Genomic DNA, 20703 nt, shown 5'->3' on the forward strand with positions numbered 1-20703 from the left:
TCCTAGACAGATGTTTTATGAAAACAAGAGTTAAAACAGCTTGTTTCATGTTAAAATGTTAAAATGTTTATTCTTAGTAATTTTTGGCGAGACCAGGAACCTACCATAGCCATTGTCTTTGATTTTTCGGTTTCCAACTTTCACTTTCTTTTTTTCCTGCATATTATATCTAAAGGGGGTAGGTTTATAAGGTGGGGATTGAGAAAAGACAGTTTTTTATTGTTTGTAGGGGAGGTCCAGGATAAAACCTCTCAGGACAAGGAATCCATCATAGGATTTAAATATTTGGTGAATCTCTGAGAACTCTTACTTTGCAATGGTATTATAAGAACTCATTATTGTACTTTTCTCCCTTCCCCAAGAAAAGCTGCCTCAATGCCTTAAAACAAACATTTGAGCACTTTGCTTGTGTCCACATTTTTATATATTGTTTTAGATTATAGACACTTAGAGGATATGGACTACATGTTCTAACATCCCTAGTCTGAAGTAAAATGCATATATAGATGTCCTTAAAAAAACATTTTTTTCCCCTTGCAATCAATGCCTTTCTATATACTTACATACTTTGTGACAGACACGTAAAGGAACAATTTTTGCATCGAATTGTTCTATCTTCCAAAGGTTCTTTCTTTTAACTGAGATTTTAAAAAATGTATTTGGTCTAAACTGAGTTTTGTCTTCCTTTTCCCTACTCAGGCCCAGATTGCTTTCCTTCAGGGGGAAAGGAAAGGTCAAGAAAATTTGAAGAAGGACCTTGTGAGAAGGATCAAAATGCTGGAGTATGCTCTTAAACAGGAAAGGTAATTCGGTACAGTGGAAGATAGTGTTCTCTTAAATATTGAAATAATTCTTCTGTCATTCCTAAAACAAATCCAAATTTAATGCATTATAATTTTGAATTCAGGAAATAGTATTTGTAATAAACATTTACAAATGGCTATAGTATGCTAATTTAATTTTATTATAAATTTTTAATAACAACCAATAAACTGATTTATATGATTAAAAAAATTTCTGCAACATTTTTTTCCCTCTCTCCTGTTTTAAGAAAATTATATACTTGCTGCATTATCAGTATCCATTTCTTTATGGAATTGAAATCGTTTTTTTAATTGTAAAGGAAATTTTTATATGTATTTTCTTTGTAATAAAACTGCTCTGGCAAACTACATAGATAATTTTTTATGGACTTTTTTGGTGTTTTGTTCCTTTTCTGTCAGCTGTTCCTATCTTTGCAGAGGTTAATCTTACCTTTCTATTTCTCTAGTGTCTAAGATACGTAAGTAACTAGGACATGAGATCATAGCTGAGAGAGAGTCTGGGGAGTTTTCATATGAATTAAGTTTTATTTGCTTTAACAGATGGTCTTTGGGTTTTTTGGCCAGCAATGTGAGACAGTTCTTTGTTTTACATAATTGAACTTGATAAGTGAAATTGAAATTCTAGTTTGCTTCATTTTTGGTCACATGCTTTTCATTTTTTAAAAAAAATTGTTGAATGGACTGTTTGTAAGATAACCATAAAATAACATTTGGAAGATATTTATGAATATCAGAAATTTAGGTAAAATTTTATTCCAACTTGTGTTTACCTTCATGTGGCACAGAAGATTGAAAACAGGTTGACCTCTTAGTGAAAAATGGGTGGTGCTTTTCATTCCTTGAGAGGTTGATTGAAATCTATATTAGGGAGATGGGGGAAAAAACACTCTTAAAAGTATGTAATTTGGGAATATTTGAGATATTAAGCAATCTAAATCATACGTGTAAAAAGAGAGAGCAATAACATTGGTAATGGCAACTGTTAACTGTTATGTCCCAGCCCCTGAGGCTTAACAACTAATAACTTAGGTAGTAGAGAGTTGCAGAGTTATAGTAGAGCTGTGATTTAGTTCTCTCAGGTCTTTCTGATTCTGAAGCCTGTATTCTTTACCAGTAATACTAAAAGTAACCAAGGGTAGTGTGTATGTGTGTGTGTGTATCCCTTCTTATTAAACATGTTCAGTGTGTGTGTGTGTGTGTGTATCCCTTCTTATTAAACATGTTCAGTGTGTGTGTGTGTGTGTGTATCCCTTCTTATTAAACATGTTCAGTAATATATCTGTCCAACTTAAGTGCTGTGCTTTAGCTGAGTATAAACATAGGTCACAGTTCTTGCCCTTTAAGGGCTTAGAGTAGTGGGAAACAGACTTGTAAATCACAAAGTGCAGTGCAGTATGATAGGTGCTATGGGAGAAGTCTGTACAGGGTATAGTGGGACATAAAGAAGGGAGTGGTTGTTTGGATCTGGAAGGCGGAAGTAGAAAGGAGAGCATAATTAGAGGAGGTGAGACTTGAACAGCATCAAAAAAAAAATAAGGTGTTTGCTAGATAGGCATGGCTCAGGAAGTGGAGAGGATGTGTTTTAACATGGAACATAGCAGTTTGGTGTGTTCAGAAATTCGTGATCACTTTGTGTGAAGGTTAGGTTGTTAGTTGTGATTTGACAAGCAATAATGGTAGAGGTGGGTAAGAGCCAGATCATGGAGAGCCTAAGGAGTTCAAATTTTATCTTACATATAATATAATATGGAGCATTGAAAGTTTTTAAAAAACTTTTCATTGAAAAGTAATCTCAAACTAATAGAATTGCAAGAACTATATACCCTTTATACAAATTCCTCAATTGACATTTTGCTATATTTACTTCTGCCATGCTTACTCTGTACACATACTGTTTTTTCCCTCAATCATTTGCTACTTAGTTGCAAACATTATATATTCTTTTCCCCTTAAATACCTCAGTGTATATTCTAAGAGCAGAGCATTCCCTTATATAATTGTAGCTCATTATCAAATTAAGGCAATTTCATATTGATATAGTTCTGTTATCTAATAAAGCTTATATTCATATTTCCCAACTGTCATCTTTATAGCACGTTTTTTTTCCCATCAAATACCCCAGTAATGATCTTTATAGTATTTTTTTCCTGGTCTAGGATCTAGTCTAGGAAATTTTATTGCATTTAGTTGTCATGCAATTGAAAGTTTTAAGCACGGAATAGTGTGAAATAGATTTTAGAAAGATCACCTTGATCACATTATGGAAGATAGACTGGAAAAATCTGTTAGTAGAGGCAGGAAGATTGTAATAGTCTAGGATGAGAAATGGTAACATAAGTAGCTACTGGAAGGAGGAGGCACCAACTGAAACATTTTAAATAGAATCCAAAAAATTTGCAAATGATTGGGTGTAGGGGATGAGGAAGAAAGATAACTCAGGAGTGATTCCTAGGTTTCTGGCTTGAGTGAAATTTTTGGAAGTTATCAAAGGAGTTGAAGATAACTAAGGATGAAAAGTCAATATGGTGGGCATGGGGGTGGGACTCATGACTAGAGATATATACTTGGGGAATCATCAATATTGTGGTTAAAATTGAAAGGGGTAGTTGAAACAAGCAGAACAAATACTGTGAGAAGAGAAGAGAGTACTAGCAGGATCCACAGGAAACGGAAATATTTGAGGAAAAGACAGAGGAAGAAGAGCCAACAAAAGAATGGTTAGAGAAGAAAGGAGACAGCAGTATATTGGCATCAAGCTAAATAAGGTGGGAATTTGGCAATTGCAGATGCCAAGTGAACTCCCAGTAAGTTGTACACTGAAAATAGTCACTTGGGTGTGCCAGTTAGGAGCTTGTTAGTATCCTTGCCAGAATAGTTTAGAGGTAGCAGGAATATTAGCCAGATCACTTGGACTGAGGAGTGAGAAAGATAGATAAAGTAGAGGCAGATACAGTCACTTATTTTTCCAAGTAGTTCGACTTTGAAGAACAGAAGTGATAAAGAGCTGGCTGGGTGTAGAGAAGTTTTTTTGTTTTTTGTTTTTTGTTTTTAACTAATAGGATTCTAATGGAAGAGTCCCTGAAGTTCATGGAATAATTTGAGATTATTCCTGATGTAATGGCACTATTTAATAATAAGGAATAAAAAAGTATTTTTTCTTTGTGGTTTAGAGCTCTTACACTTTTCAGAACTTGGAAATTATTTTTCTAATGCCTTAACACAAGGAATTTAAAATATTTTTGAAGCTCTAGAACATTTCAGTTCTTTTGATTCTGAAATGATTTTTCTAATGCCTTAAACCAGGAATTAAAAAAATATATATATATATATATTTTTATAGGAGAGCAAGGTACAGGCTTTTATTTAGAAATAAAGTGAGAGAATAGAGCTCCTGGCTCACCCCAGGAGGGGACAAGAGAGCCTGTAGTGGTGTGTTGTCTAGGGGGTTTTAGGCAATTGAGGATTTTTTCGAGAACATGAAAAAAACTTAGGGGTGTGGACTTGCATCACCTGCCCTGTACTAAGGTGGGCTGGGTCATAGTCTGATTGATGGGGCGGACAGCAGAGTCACAGGTTATGCTGATACCCTTGCAGAACATTCAAACATTCCAGGCCAAGTTGCTTCTGGCCTTTTGACCTTTAACTGATCTCATTGAAGATTTCTATATTCTTAGGTATCTTTCCCTAGAGAATTAATGTGACCTTGACTTTGCATAATGCTTAGCACAGAGTTACAATAGGGACTTCTTTGCCCATTGTTATATTGCTCTGACTGTAAATATTCCGCCCTGCTTTTCCCAGAGGCTCTCACCCTACTCTGACTACACCCACCGTCCCTGTCTCATTCTCCCCTCTACAGATGGAGACGCCTAGGGGTCTGTTGCTAGGGAAAGGGGGCAACGATCGCTCTGGCTTCTTCATGCTGAGAAGGGGCGCAGTAAAGGTTGCAGTTAGGTCTCCATCAGTGGTCATTCGAGAGGGCCTCAGAAGATGGGCACTTCTATTCCTGGTTCCATTTCTATTACTATTTGCAGTTTTGTGGCTTCTAGGCAAGAAAGAACAAATTGAATTATTAGGTTAAGTAGCAACATCTGGAGTTGGATTTTCTATTTTGGATCAATTTGACCAGATTAAGAATGCATGGCTGAATATGAGGATAGAAATAGTAAAACTTTAATTGAAATGATGGGAGAAAACTAAAATATCTAGAGAATCATAGCCAGATATTTTGAAGAAACTAGAATTCTGGATCTAGTTTATGTCCCAAAATGACTAGTATTAGGATTTATTATAGATAAGGCTGCATTATTAAAAAAATACTTTTCTCTAAAATCACCCTCATTTTTATTAGAAGTAACCAGATTAAGAAAATAATTAACACTTGGCTTTATTATTTGTGTAAGTGCAGCAAGAAGAGCAATTGATTATATAGGCTCTTTTAAATGTGCTTTGCTGGAAGTTTTTATAAGGAATTTCAGATTGGACTTTTAAAGGCCTCTTGAGGCCAGAAAGCCAAGCCAGACTTGCCATCAGGTTTTGCCTGCAGTACCTGTAGATTTGGGCAAATTCCTCTTTTCTTGAGGTTCTCAAGACATTTCTGAGGTTCCTGCCCCTGCCAGGAAGTGACCTTCCTTACTCACCTGGTAAGGCTGCTGAGAACCCTCTAAGCAAGGTACCAGGCCAGTTCTTCCAAGGGTCTTTGTTGGCTTTATAAAGTCAACCTTAGTTCCTTCAAGCTGTCTGTTCATATCTGATTTTATGCACGTGTTTCTCAGGTATGACATTCCAGTTAAAGCCTTGGTAATATAACCATTGTTTCTGGAGGGATCAGGTAGAAAGAAATGTTTCAATTCTGCTTACAAAGTTATTGTCATTTACTAAACTGTTGTCAGCTTAAGAGAAAAAAGCTTAAAACACTTTATTAGCAACATTTGAAACAAAATGCCACAAAATCATTTTCCTTAGTTTACTTAATCCTATGTAACCAATACCTGTTCTGTTCTTTACTAGTTTAGGAGTAATAAAACAGTGACTATAAGTGACAAAAGACTTACAAATGACAATGGCTAAAGATCTGATGAGAGCTTACTGTAAGACAGTTGACATAAGGAAATTTGGATATTTCTGTACCACAAAACATTCAGTAACAAAGTTTAGCATCATTCCCTTTGACAGTGTTTTCCAGGTAATTAAGCAGGTAATTATATATATCAAATAAAAAGCCAAATTAGTCAAATACTTTCCTCAATGAGAAAAAATTCTTCTGACATGTTCCAGGGGCCCTCTGGAAAATATCAGAGTTAACTAGAGGTAAAAGCATCTTTTTGCATTTTTTTTTTTTTTTTGGCACTTGCTTAAGTAGGATTATAAGTCGCCATGAAGCAATACTTATCCATTTGACCAGAATAACAACGAAATACCTCAAAGGCAAATAAAGAAGGTTACACATTTGTTAGCAAAGTTTAGCTTTTAGTCCTTTTAATATTAAGATCTCTATTTCTTAAATACTCAGACAACACATTGAGACTTTAAGCATGAGAAACTGCTTTGATAAAACAATTAGAGAACCCTTTGCAATCTTTCAATATTAAGAACAGACTAACAGTTAAGAAAACTTTGTCTTTTTAACTGAAAACAAAATTCTAATTTTGCTGTGTACTTGATATCGAGACTCATTTGCTTTAATTTTATATAGCATGACCATATTAAATTCTTCCACAAACTTTCTACAACTTTCTTTTTACATTCAGAGTTCTCCCTCTAAATAAACAGCTGTACTTTAGAACAAAGTTACTTTCTTTAGCAAAAGACACATTCTTTAGCATGCAGAAATGTTTTCCTTATTACTTTAAGTAGTTTTAATTAGAACTTAAAGCCCTTAGGTACTTTAATTTTTAATGAACACTGAGAAGTAGGCTATTGTAAACTGTTACACTAGCGTTCTTTAGATTGACAAATTTATGAACACATTTTATACTTTCTGAAACCGTGTGCTTTGCAGCACAATCTCACTAAGCACAAAATATGTCTAAACTTAGCAAAACTTTAAGATTTTAGGTTACTACAAAAATTCTCAGGCTGTAGGTAGGTATACACACAGTAACACACAATTATTATTAAGATGTTCACTTGCTACACTTTGTTTACTCATTCTTAACTATGCTAGACTACTTACAAAACCTTTACTGAATATTAGACAAAGTCAAGCCTCTAAGCATTTTATTATTGAAAGATTTAGCAGATAACGTCAACTTAAATGACTGTAGGTAAACTTAGGCAGCTGATAATAAGGACACGTCCATTTCAGTACAACTTAAATTACCATTAATGCTTAATATCTTTTATTAGAATTTTCTGGAAGTTTTAGCATGTCCAATTTTCACAAGCGCTTGTCTTTAAATCAATTTTATTAATACCATCCAGAGGTAGAAATATATTTCTCATTTACACAAGTAGACACACAAACATACAGATTGAGATGTAAGGACTACAGTTAGCAATACTTTTCATAAAAGAACATATACACAGACAGATAAACTGATACAAAGATTTGAGTTACTAATATCCAGTTTCCTTTCCTTTTAGCTTATTTGACTAAAAGTATCTTAGTTTTCAAGAATACACTCTACGGGCGAGCAGTTTACATAACTGGGTTAAGGTTTAGATGGCCCCAGACTAACAGGGCTGATGAAGGCTCTGAACTGATAGGGACTGTGTGTGTGTCCAGGGGGATGGAGATGAAATGCAAGTACAATTCTAGCACCAGTCATTTAAAGCCAGGCTGTATTTCAGAAGATACATGTCTTCTGTTTCAGGGAGTCTAGTTTAAAAACCTCCCAATTTTTTAAGGTAATGAACCCAGTAAGTAGAATAGATTTTCACCCAAAAAATTTAGAAAACTAGTCTCATATTATAGTAGTCCATGGGACTTTTGACTATTTCCCTTCCTTGCATTAAAATAAATTTAGCTGCCTAACCTTATTATATTGTATACTTCTCTCAGGGACCAAGCCACTCCATTAGAGAGTTTCTATTGAGGCCAGGCTTGTGTGCAGAAGATAAGACACTTCTTTTTCAGGGTCTGGGGATCAAAATTGCTCCCAGTTCTTTAGAATGCAAGCCAGAGGCGCGTATGGCTTTAGACTTGGAGAGGATGCTTCCATCTGAAAGAGAGAGAAGGAAAGACGGGTGTCCAGCACCTGATCAGCCTCTCTCTCTGTGAGGGCGTCCCCTCACCTTGGAGCCTAGGTGACAGTGGTTAGTCACCCCCTCTGCGAGCCTACTGGAATTAACCACTCCTTACCAGCATGGCCTGTACCTTGCCTTGATTTCCCTCTTGCCTTCCCACACTAAGCAAGAGTTGCTTCAGAGCTCTGGATCTAGTGGAGACCTTACCAGTATGCTCTTACTTTACGCCTTCTGGGACTCCTGATCCAGGGACTCCTGATCCAGACCCTGGTTTCTCTGCACTGGCTTTAGCATAGTTCACTCGGGCTGCAGATAAGGAAATGCCATAGCCCCAGGAAGACTGCCTCCAAGGAAGAGAGATCAATAGAATAGAGCCATGGCTAGAATTTAAATGGGGCCATTTACATGTACAGTTATGGAGGGGGGTGTCTATACTCAAACACCAGTTTCTGCCACTGCCTGGGATTTAGCCAGTCACCCACTATAACAAATCTGATCTGTGAAACAAGAGGTCGGGGGTCATCTGTGACTCTCGCATAGGCAGCAGCCTAGCCGGAGATTCACTCAGCGCCATCGGATCAATCGGCCAGAGCCAAGATCCTAGGACCACTGTCTACTAGTCCGGTCTGCCCTAGGAGTTCGCAGATGAGTATAGGAAAGTAGGAAATCGGCTCAGCCGCTCCCCAACATTCCCGTCCGTCCGTAGGCGGGGAATCAAGGAGCGGCAAACACCGGGAAACCTTTCACCCAAAACTTAAGACTGGTAGCCAACGCTAGTCTTTTAAGTGGCTAACGGGTGGCCAGACACATTTTTATGAGATAAAAAGTACAGCATTTAGTCAGGAACAAGAGCAAAGCGTGGATCTCCTACCTTGTGGTGGTGAGCATCGGGTTCTATGAAATTGAAGTTAGAAGATACTTAGGAACGGCCCCTGCGTCACTGAGAGGCCAGGGCGGCCTGAAGAAGCAGGCTGGGAGTCAGAGACAGAGACAGAGAGGTGCTCCTCACAGATACCCATTTGGGCTGTCAGGGTCTGATTCCAGACACGTGGGCCTTTGAGAAGCCGCTGAAGTGCAGCCTCAGCCTAGACTCTCGCAGTTGCCCACGGCTTTCTTCAGTCCCTTGCATCCAAGGAGAGCCTCTGAAAGGGAATCCTGACCTCTACTCAGGAGACTTTTCCAGCTCCCAAGGGAGATGGGCGATCCACTGAGGGAGATGCAGGGGAACCTGTCACTTGAGACTTTGAGATCGGCAGCCAGGCTAGTCCCATTTAAGTGGCTGACAAGAGCCCGATGTTCTGTGCCATAGACAGCTTCCTTCTATAAGGACAGTGAAAGAAAAGGCAGGCTTGGATGCTGATACTCACCTCCGAAGATATCCCGGACGAGCCCCCAAAGATGATGCCGGAGTTCTTGTTCACAAAGCCGAAGAATGAGCTTCACAAACACTCAAGGTAGGAGAGCAAGGTACAGGCTTTTATTTAGAAATAAAGTGAGAGAATAGAGCTCCTGGCTCACGCTAGGAGGGGACAAGAGAGCCCCAAAAGATTTTTTTTTAATTGAGAAAAATTTGAAACATAAACATAGAGACTGATATTTACACATCCAAGCCTCAACAGTTAATGTTTTTGACAATCTCGCTTCATCATGATCTATTTTAGAGCAAATTCCAGACGTCTTTGTCATTTAACCTGTAAACAACAAAGTAAGGATAATGGTTTCGAGTTGCTGTGTTACAGATTTTCTAAGTAGTTCCACTTAAGAAGATCCAAAATTAAGTGAAAATGAATCACCTAGCAATGAATTTATCAAAGCATTCTTTTTTTTTTTTGCTGTTTATTTATTTATTTTTTAAGAACATTATGTTCACTAGACTCCCCCCTTCACCAAGTTCCTCCCACAAAGCCCATTACAGTCACTGTCCATCAGCGTAGTAAGATGCTGTAGAATCACTACTTGTCTTCTCTGTTGGACAGCCCTCCCTATGCCTCCCCTACATTATACATGCTAATCGTAAGGCCCCTTTTCTTTTCCCCTGCCCTTATCCCTCCCTTCCCACCCATCCTCCCCAGTCCCTTTCCCTTTGGTAACCGTTAGTCCATTCTTGGGTTCTGCCAATCTGCTGCTGTTTTGTTCCTTCAGTTTTTCTTTGTTCTTATACTCCACATATGAGTGAAATCATTTGGTACTTGTCTTTCTCTGGCTGGCTTATTTCACTGAGCATAATACCCTCTAGCTCCACCCATGTTGTTGCAAATGGTAGGATCTGTTTTCTTCTTATGGCTGAACAATATTCCATTGTGTATATGTACCACATCTTCTTTATCCATTCATCTACTGATGGACACTTAGGTTGCTTCCATTTCTTGGCTATTGTAAATAGTGCTGCGATAAACATAGAGGTGCATCTGTCTTTTTCAAACTGAAGTGCTGCATTCTTAGGGTAAATTCCTAGAAGTGGAATTCCTGGATATCAAAGCATTCTTTAAATTACAAAATGAGCAAACTTACATATAATTTTTCAAGAATACACAGTATATAATCTAAAGTTTATTCAGGATCTTCCAAATTTGAGGAACCGATGAACCTCAAATACTGTATAAATAAAACGGAAACATTCCATTTCCCCCCAACTCCTCCTTTTATCTGCATTGTTATAGAACCCTGCAGTCCTCCTTGTCTCTAATATTTCTATATTCTAATTCAACTTCCATATCCGTAAGATTCATTTTCTGAAACACAGATGTTATATATCATTGCTTAAAAATATCTAGCTAATTTCAAAGTTCTTTTTAGTAAAACCTTACAACCTGCTACCATTGTAGCCCTACACACACACACACACACAGACACACACACACACACACATACACACACCACTCACACTCTGTTAGTTGTTTTTTTGACCAATTGTCTTATTTTCTTTCCACTTTTCGGGTGTTTCTACTGACAGAAATACCCTCTTCATCAGTCCATTTGTCTGATTGGAAAACTACTGGTTTTCTGAAGTTTAGCTAAAATCTCATATGTTACCTTTTTGGTAGCTCTTCTTGACACTGCCCTTGACAAAATTGGAGAATCCTTATCTGAAGTCCTATAAACAAAATTGGAGAATCCTTATCTGAAGTCCTATAACATTTGATAATAGCTCTTCTCACAGTATACTGTAGTTACTTACTCACATTTCTGTCTCAGGGGTCTCTTTGCCTTCACCCTTAATCGACTACAAGCCGCAGGTTATTCCTAGCAGTTGTGTACAGTGCCCGGCATGCCATAAGAATTCAGTAATAGTTCGTTGGATTTAATCACATTATTTTTAGCATCAACATTTAAAATGTAATTGGGACACTGCTATATTCCTAGCATGTTACATATAATAATAGACTTTGAAACAAAGCTGTACAGGGACTTCTTTAATATATCATAATTACGAGGCAATTTTTATGCTATTTTATCAGTAAAGGCCAATTAGAGGCCTAGTAGTTAGTATCAAATGTTAGAGTTCTTAGACATGAGATCTGCTATTTATCTTGTAGTTATATTTAGACAGAAAAAGATAAGGGAACATGAATATTGGTAGGCAACATAGTAAGATGAAGTGTTTAAACAATGGGAAACAATATGAGTGAGAAGGTGTTTTAGCATATTGGCTTTAGAAGGAATGTTACTAAGCTGAGGGTTCTGTGGGTAAATTATTTTTCAGTGGATTTAACAATTCAGTAGGGAGACCCTGACTTAAGGATACACACCTTGTGGTAAACACAATAGTTCTTTACTTATTTTGTCTTTGTCTGATTTTTTATGGATTGTTAGTTCATAGTGTGTTACCATTTTTGTTAGATATATTATATAGAATATTTTCTATTCCCCTTTTTATAAACTCTGCTGCAGTTTTCCCTAAGACCACTAGAATGTGCTGTAGTACCGTATTTTGTGTTTGAAAATGTTTTTCTTTTGTATATATAGGTATAAACAAAAATATATATATTAACTCCATATAATTTTATTGCTACTTTTATTCTGTCCTCAGACCAATTACTTCTGATTGCTATTTTGACTTCTAGGAGGTATTGTTACTTTGTCTTATGGTAGATGAAGTATGTTTCTGAAAGTGTGAAGATTGACTATTAATTACATTAAGAACCTTGTTTACTTTCTGGTAACTGTAAGTCAAACGAATGGCTATAACAACATTATTACGAATCACTGAAATAATCAAATAACAAATTGCAGTAATCAACATTATTACAAATACACTGAAATAGACTAGGAAGGATTTAGTCTGGTGATGAAATCTTTGTGATTAAGAAAAGCATTGGGAATAGAGAAAAAGATGTTCTAGATAATTTGGAATAATAAAATAGAAATATATACATATGGTTAATTAATCAAATAACCCAAAATAGTCCCCCCTTCTGCATCAGTTCACTGATTTCCCTTCCCAAAGGAAATCTTACTGGTACCTTAAGTATTGTGTTTCCATCCAGAAATATTCTATGCATATGAAATATATATTTGACACATATATCAAACACATATGGAGGCATATATATGTAAGACACTTAAATAAAATATATATGTAGTATTTTTATCTCAGTTTTTAAATTTAAGTTTACAGATCAATCCATATTAGCATACAAATATTGTTTTCTTTTTAATAGATATATATTATTACAAAACAATTCATGCATTTGCAAAGTGTATAAAGACTTAATTTGAAAAATACTCATACACCCACCACCTACCTTAAGAAACAGAATATCAGCTGTCTATAATTTGCGTGTTTTCTTAAGATTCCCCTTTATATGAAACTCTGATTTTGCTGTTATAACTGCAAAATAATCATTGCGAAATAATATGAATTCTAGTACATTATACATTTGAGCAAATAATACTCATTTCCCTTATGCTTTTCTTGAAATATAAAGACTTTATAGTAAATGCTCAATTAGTTTTTATTAAAAAAAAAATAACTTTCAAATTTGTCTATGTTACCCTTTTATTCTTTATTACTTTATTATTTTGGTTTTTAAAAATTACTGTTGCTATTATCTCAGGCTTATTACATTGAATACTTACTGTAAATGGCCTCAATATTTTAGGGAAGCAAATAAGTCAAAATATACAAATAATCAAGTAAGTATGGCCATTTCTGGTTAACCTTTAAAATTTTTACCTTATCTGGATCATTTTCCTGGTCTCAGATGTTTAAATCTGAGATGGCGAAATCTGGTTAACTAGAAATAATATTCAGTTAGCTTCAAAAGAAGATATACAAGAATTCCTGGGTACAATTCTTCCTGAAAAGGCACAGGATATCTTGACTGTTAAGAATGTGTTAAAAAATACATAAAATGTAAAAAAAAATTACACATTCTTACTGAAATATCTTATTCAACACTGATAATTTGGACTGGTTGTCCCTCCCACCTGTGGATTGTTCAATATATTGCATACTTGGCAAGTCATAGTTGCCTGATAAGGCACAGTGTGTTACAGATGACTTTTCTTTTTAAAAAACTCAGTTTTGAAAAAGGTTAGTCAATTTTACAAGTTTATTTCACAATCCAGATTTTATCTGCTGCTTTTGATAGTACAATTGTATTCTAGCAATCAAGAAAATTTAATACTACAGAAACTAGGATGTTATATAGGGTTCATTTGTGATTACAGAAAGATTTATGGTTCCTAGTTTATTCCTTTGTTTGTTATAATGGCACCTGATGGTATAACAACAACAAAATAATGACAGGTGCTTTTGTATTATGACTTCGACACCATATAAAGGCTGTAAGACTTGAAAAGTTAGCCAGAAGTATGCATACTGATGACTACTCCTATTACATATCTTGAAGTTCATTTAAATATGTTTTAAGATGGTTTGTATTTTCTCACTTTTTTTTTTGTTAGAGCCAAATACCACAAGTTGAAATATGGGACAGAATTGAATCAGGGAGATATGAAGCCTCCAAGCTATGATTCTGGTAAGCTAATTTTAAAGGAAGTTTAAGTGATTAAAAAGAAGCTAATATCTAGTATTTTATAGCAACAATATTTATAACTGCAAGTTCATTTATTATTATTTGCATATTATTTTTTCTGACCTACTTTTGGCACTAATCATTCAGTGTCTTTTAGATCATTTTTCATCATCTTCCTTCCTTTTTCTGTTTCCCTTTCTTTTAGTTCCCTATTTTCTGCTTATTTCTACACCTACTGGAAGGATCAGAATTAATGGGTTAACTTGTACCAACATAACTGTGTCTTATGGGGTTTTCCCAGTATTAATGGGAACTTTGAGATGGTAGTACAAAGTATATCATACCCTTGAAATCCAAGAGAAAGAGTAGGAACTGTAGAGATTTCTTCTTCAAGTACAGGGGAATTCCTGATCACTTAAACCTAGTCCCTCAGTTTCAGGTGCAAAATTATTTTGGTTTCTCACCCACAGGAGATTCTTTACCCATACCATTTTTTAACAACAGAAACATTTATTATCTTCTTGTGTTATTCTTTTTCCTTTTCTTACTATCCTTTTTGCCCCACCAAACAATACAAAAATAGTACTTGTAAATAATCAACTACTAAGGAGTATAGATATAAGTGACTTACTGCTATGTGTAAGGGAAAAGTAAGAAAAGTTGTTCAAAAAGTTATCACTATGTTTCAGAGAAGTGTATTTTGTCATAATTTCAGATTAAATTCCTGGTCAAATATCTGGAGATATCAGTTATTGTTTATATCATTTACTGAAATATTTGCCTTGTACTAGGGGCCTTATGTATATTAACTTTAAATCTTAAAAATAGTTACTCAATAAAGATATGAGAAATTTTAACTCAGGTGGAGAAACTTGCCCAAGGTCACACAACTATTAAAATAATGGGAATATGGATCAGAGCCCAGGTCTGTCTTCCTCCAAAATTCATATTCTTCCCATTTTACCACACTACTTCTATATTTATGTGTGAAAGATTCTTAAAAATAAGTTCTCAGTGTGTTGCCAATTTTATAGTTTAATTTGTTGTATCATTGTTATTAACATTTCCACATAACAGCTGAATATAGAATCCTTTGAGATGAGAGCAATACCAATTAACATTGGTATTTTCTTTCATTTTTTAATTGCTCTTTTATTTTGGTCTCTCTTAACTTGAGATGCATCTAAATTAAAAAAAAATATTCTCTTTTAAAATCTGGGCTTTAAAAAGGCTGTCCCAAAAGTGTGTTTTCTGATTCAAAGGATTCATTTTAATCAGTGTTTCCACATAAAATGTTTGTTTCCTAATTTTTAGATATCAATTTAGGAGTATAAAGGACTTGTTACAATATATACAAAATGTTTATAAGTAAACATCCAAACAAATGGGCTTTGAAATCATATACATATGTTTGTCTCTGCCCTGACAATTTAAATACCTTTTTAAAGTAAGTGATATTACTTAATCTCTCTGAGGTTGCTCCATTCCTCAGCTGTACACTGGGAAAAATTCTGGAAATAATTCCTAACTCCCAGGTTTACTTTCTTTAGTATACAATGCCTAGTTACTATGTAGTTTTTTTTTATATCTGTCCATCTTTCAAACTATTCATCTTACAGATATTAAATAGGTAATGCTTGTCAGACCCAGCACCAAATTCAATGAATAAGATAACAATTTTCTATTGGATTTTTATCGGGAATATAAGAATAAAATGATTACAATACATTCACATATATAATGGGGAGAAGTAATAGGTGTTGTGGAGCACAGTAGTAGGGAAACCAAATTTAATTGTTAATTAAGTGTTAATTGGTCAAGGAAGGCTTCCTGCAAGCAGTGTGTTTAAAGTTGACATCTGAAGGACAAGTAAGAATTAGGGAAAGTGGACTATTTGTTGAATGAGAGATGGGAGAAAGAGTATTAGTGCTGAAGTTTCTGAGGGAAGAATATGGCACATTTGAGAAATGAAATCACTGGCTGGGAGTGGGCAGGAGGTTAGAGTTATTAGCAAGGCGGACAGCTGATAAAGTATGTTATTACACAGGTCTTGTAAAGTATGTTAAGTAGTTCAGCTGTAACCCAAGAATTATGAGAAGGCATCGAAGCATCTTAATTAGGGCCCTTGTGATCAGATTTATTCTTAGATCACACAGAGCAATCTGGAAGAAGGATTAGAAAAGAGCAGAATTGGAGATGGAGAGATTGGTTAGAGGACTATTATAGTCTCTGGGTAAATGATGAAGGCTACCTTAATAAGGGTGCTAAGAATGGAGTTGAAGTGGGTGTGTTCAGGAAATATTTTGGAAGTAAAATCTGCAGGAATTAGTTCTTGTTTCGATGTAAGAGGTGAACAAAAGGGACACTCAAAGATGACCACCATATCTCCAGCATAAAGAACTAGACCAGAAGTAGGTGGGTTTGCTTTTCAATTTACTTATTAGGTAGTCAATTGAAGATGGCTAGTAGAGAGTTGGGTGTAGAGACTGGAGAGGCATTAATGTGTAATACTGATGGCACTCAAGGCCGTTGGAGTGGAAGAGCTCACCCAGGGACCTTATGCAGAGTGAGACGAAGACCTAAAATGTAGTCATAAGGAACAGCAGTATTTAAGAACCTGGTAGAATAGAAACCTGAAAAGGAAATTGATAAGGATGATCTTATGGTAGGAGGAAGACCAGTGGAAACCAAGAGCAGTAAGGACCCTTCAGCACTACTGATTAGTGCCTAGAGGGCTGAAGAGTGTCTCTAGGACAGCTGTGACACACAGCTCTCTGAATACTGTATTAAGGGCAGTTGTAGGGGAGAGATGAAGGCAGAGACAAAGTCATAAGAGGAAAATGAAGACGAGGTGTGGCCAACTTTTAGGAAGCTTAGGTTGTGAACGTGAAGGAGAGGATTAGAGGTTAACAGCTAAAAGGATATGGGGTTAAGGAGGTTTGTGTGTGTGTATGTTAGAAGAGGTGCAAATAAAAGGGAGAGAATAGAGATACTCAAAATAAGAAGGTATCTGAATAAGTGATAGGGATTGGATTCTGAAGGTAGCTGGAGAAAGAATGTCAGGAAGAACATGTCTTTTATTGTTACCAAGAGAATGTAGGAAGCTAGGTGATGGGTTTGTAGGTTTGGGTTTCAGTTTGGTGGTGGGCAGTTAATATGATAACTTTATGTATGAGATGGAATTATCTGCTAAGTATGTCAGAGGGCTAAGAAAAGTAGAGGTTTACATAATATTGAACAGGAGGACAAACTAAGAACAGTTAGTAGGATTGAGAAAAGCTAAGGGTTTAGTTGAGGTGAGTGATCATGAGATTATATAGAAGCACTGGTCTACACACTTTTCACTGGGTAAAAGAATGAAAATAGTAGTTGAATTCACTGAATTCATGAAGAGACATGGGGGCAAAAAAATTGACATTGGCAAAAGAATGGTTGAAGTGATAGACTGAAATAAAACTAGAGAGGGAAGGAAGTGAAGACAACAGGAACCTAATGGGTAAAAAAAACAAAAGTAGGGGGATAGGCTTATGGTCTAGAGCAGTTGAGCAAGATTTTTCTTTTAGAGCCAGGTAGTAATATTTGGGCTTTGCAGACCGTATGTTCTCTGTTGCAGCCACTCTACTCTGCCATTATAACATGAAAGCAGCCACAATACACATGAATGAGCATGGAATGCCAGATTTGACCAGCATGCTGTAATTTGCTGGTCCCTGGTGTAAGGCTGTAGCTAAATTTGGGAATGTTGAGCCTGAAGGATATGCTCAGAGAAAAAGTATGCATCTGTGACTGTTCTTCATAATGATAAAATCAGTCTGAGGTATGGCAGCTAGAGAGGGTAGTAGTGTCTTAAGTGGGAGACCCACATGAATACTGAATTCACACAGGTTGATGTAAAAGTTTGGTTGCAGAGGAAGCATGCTAGCCTGGGTAGGAACATTATCAATGGATTTGTAGATGACAGTGATAAGGACAGTGACTAGGAGAGGGCAGAAAGTGATATATCCAAATAGGGTAAACCTTAAAGAAGCAGGGATTTTTCTGTTCTTTGTTCTTTTGTCTATTTACTGTTTAAAACTGATAATTGAGACATTTTCTGAAACATTTCCCACAAAAAATTAGTATGCTCTCTGACTTTTTTTTGGTTTTGTTTTGTTCCACCCTCAGACCTTCACAGTTCTACTTTAGGAGAATATCGCTCCAGGTTATGTTAAAGTCTATTTATCTTCCATATTTCAGTTTCTCCTATTTAATATTAGAAGATAGATACTTATATATTTACATTTAACATGACAAATTCTGCCTTTTAACTGAGATGTTTAGACCATTTACATTTAATATTGACTATTGATATAGTTAGGGTTAAAGCTACCGCCTTTGCTATTTGTTTTCTGTTCTGTCTGGTTTTTGCTTCCTTTTCCTCTGTTCCATATTTCTTTTGGATTAATCTAGTATTTTTTATGATTTCATTTTCTCTCTTGCTGACTTATTAGTTAGAACCCTTCGTTATTTTAGTGGTGGTTTTGGATATATAATACATGTTTTTAACTTACTGCAGTCTATCTTTAAATGATAATATACCATATCATGTGTAGTATCAGAACCTTATATCTCTTCTGTCTTTGTGCAGTTGTTTTCATATGTTTTGCTTCTGTGTATGTTATAAACCATACATCACTACATTATTATTTTTTGTTTCAACAGTCAATTCTCTTTTAAAGAGATTTAAATAATATAAAAACTATATTTTAATTGCTCATCATAATGTGGGTCCATATTTTTGAGTATCATTTTCCATCTGCCTTAAGGACTTCCTTTAATATATCTTGTAATATGGGCTGCTGATAATAAATTGTTCAGCTTTTGTGTGTCTGAAAAGTCTTCATTTTGCTTACTTGCATTGTTCCTGATGATAAGTTCTGTCATCCTTGTCTTTTGTTCCTTTGTATAGAATATGACCTTTTTCTCTGACTACTTACAAGGTTTTTTCTTTATCATCGGTTTTAAGCAATTTTATTATGATATGCTCTGGTGTATCCAGCCGCCCGTGCAGTGTTTCCTTTATTTGGGGTTTGTTGAATTTCTTAGGTCTGTGGGTTTATACTATTAATGAAGTTTTGAACTTTTCAACTATTCTTAAGCTACTGTTTTTGTTCCCCCTCCCACTGCTGTGATCTGGAAACTACCCAGGCAGTGAGCCGGAACAGTCGCAGGGCTCACCTGTTTGCTTCCTTCTCTCAGGGACTGCTGTCCCTTGCTGCCTGATGTCTGGTGTTGCAGCCATTGTTTCACCTATTTTATTTTATAGTTGTTTCAAGCAGAGGGTCAATTGGGTCCCTGTTACTCAAAACTGACTGGAAGTGCAAGTCAAATATTGTTGTTATTACCAAGAAGTTCAACTCCTTTCCACTTTAAAAACCTCACTTTTGTATAATACCCTTTTTTGTACTTGATAAGGTAAGAGTGAATCTAATAGTTGATAACTACTTACTAAGCATTGAGAGAACTGTGAATTTTTCCTGGATGAGGAAGTGTAGGGAAAATCAAGTCCACATGTGTGAGAGTTTTTTTTTAACCTTATACTTTTTTAAAATGTCACATATTGCCCAGAGAGTCTGCTTTTATCTCAGTATAAGAATATATTTTTTTAAAAAGAGGGTGAGGATGAACTCTTCTTTGATTTGACTTACTTTAGTTTTTGTTGAGGTATAATTAACATACAGTAAAACTCACCTTTTTAGTGTTTTCATAAGCACATACCATCTTATTACTCTTTCCCTTTGTAGTGAACTCCTCTCTCCCCACTCTAATCCTCTTGCAACAACTGACCTGTTTTCTGTACCTTAGTTTTGCCTTTTCCCAAAAGTCATGTGAATTCCAGAATGATACAGAATGTAGCCTTTTGATTCTAGCTTCTCCCAGTTAGTATTTGATATGCACACATTGGCATGTATCAGTAGTTCATTTCTTCTTGAGTAGTAGTCCATTGAATGGCTATACCACACTTTGATAATATTACTCACTGCCAAAGTAGGCAAGGCCGTTGAGTGTATCTGAGGATGGCATAGAAAGAACTGAGGCCTATTTTGATGGAAAATTAGATACCTCAAAAGTTCTCTCACATCTGAAATTTTTAGTTTTTGAAATGCCAGTATAAATGGTAATACTTGGCAAGTACAGGTTACTCACTTGACTTAAGAAGGGGATATATTGGAACATATTATGTTATATACACAGTTCCTGAATTTGTGGGTCAGTGGAAACATTCAGACAACTTGACATACTTACTGATTACTCTTTAAATTCTGTATGTGAATTGACATCTCTATCCTGAAATTTTCAGACTGAGAATCTAACCTTTGACAGATTTTCTGGTTTTATTTCTCTGATGTGGGCATTTCATAGCAATTCAAAGTATTATACAGCATTCCTAAGCATTTTATAGCAGCCTGCAAGTTTCAACTTCCACTGTTGATGTATAAAGGACACTTTGTAATGGACTTAAATGAACCTCGCATCAGTGCAATAGTTCTATGGTAGGCCACTTTGCTGCTTGAATTGAGGTTGCTGAGCTGAAAGAGGCAGGGGTTGTTCGGGGAGGTGTATTCAATCCTTCACCCAGTGGGACCCTCCTGGGGCTGCTACAAGGCCTTCTTGGTCCGAGGCCATTTGGACAGGCGGAACTTGTAACCTCGAGGAAACCAAGTGCTCAG

The 20703-nt window shown here is 35.9% G+C and overlaps 1 protein-coding gene across 2 annotated transcripts in view; it reads left to right on the forward strand.

The window, feature by feature from the left end:
* Positions 1–20703, forward strand: part of STRN (striatin) — a 117193-nt gene that overhangs the window by 36104 nt on the left and 60386 nt on the right. For both annotated transcript variants that reach the window (XM_057497282.1, XM_036931580.2), the window contains exons 2-3: positions 700–803; positions 13923–13996. In XM_057497282.1, the coding sequence (XP_057353265.1) occupies positions 700–803; positions 13923–13996 (178 nt within the window). The remainder of the gene's footprint in view (positions 1–699; positions 804–13922; positions 13997–20703) is intronic.

Source organism: Manis pentadactyla, chromosome 2 (assembly GCF_030020395.1).
Source record: "Manis pentadactyla isolate mManPen7 chromosome 2, mManPen7.hap1, whole genome shotgun sequence".
Taxonomy (NCBI): Eukaryota; Metazoa; Chordata; class Mammalia; order Pholidota; family Manidae; genus Manis; species Manis pentadactyla.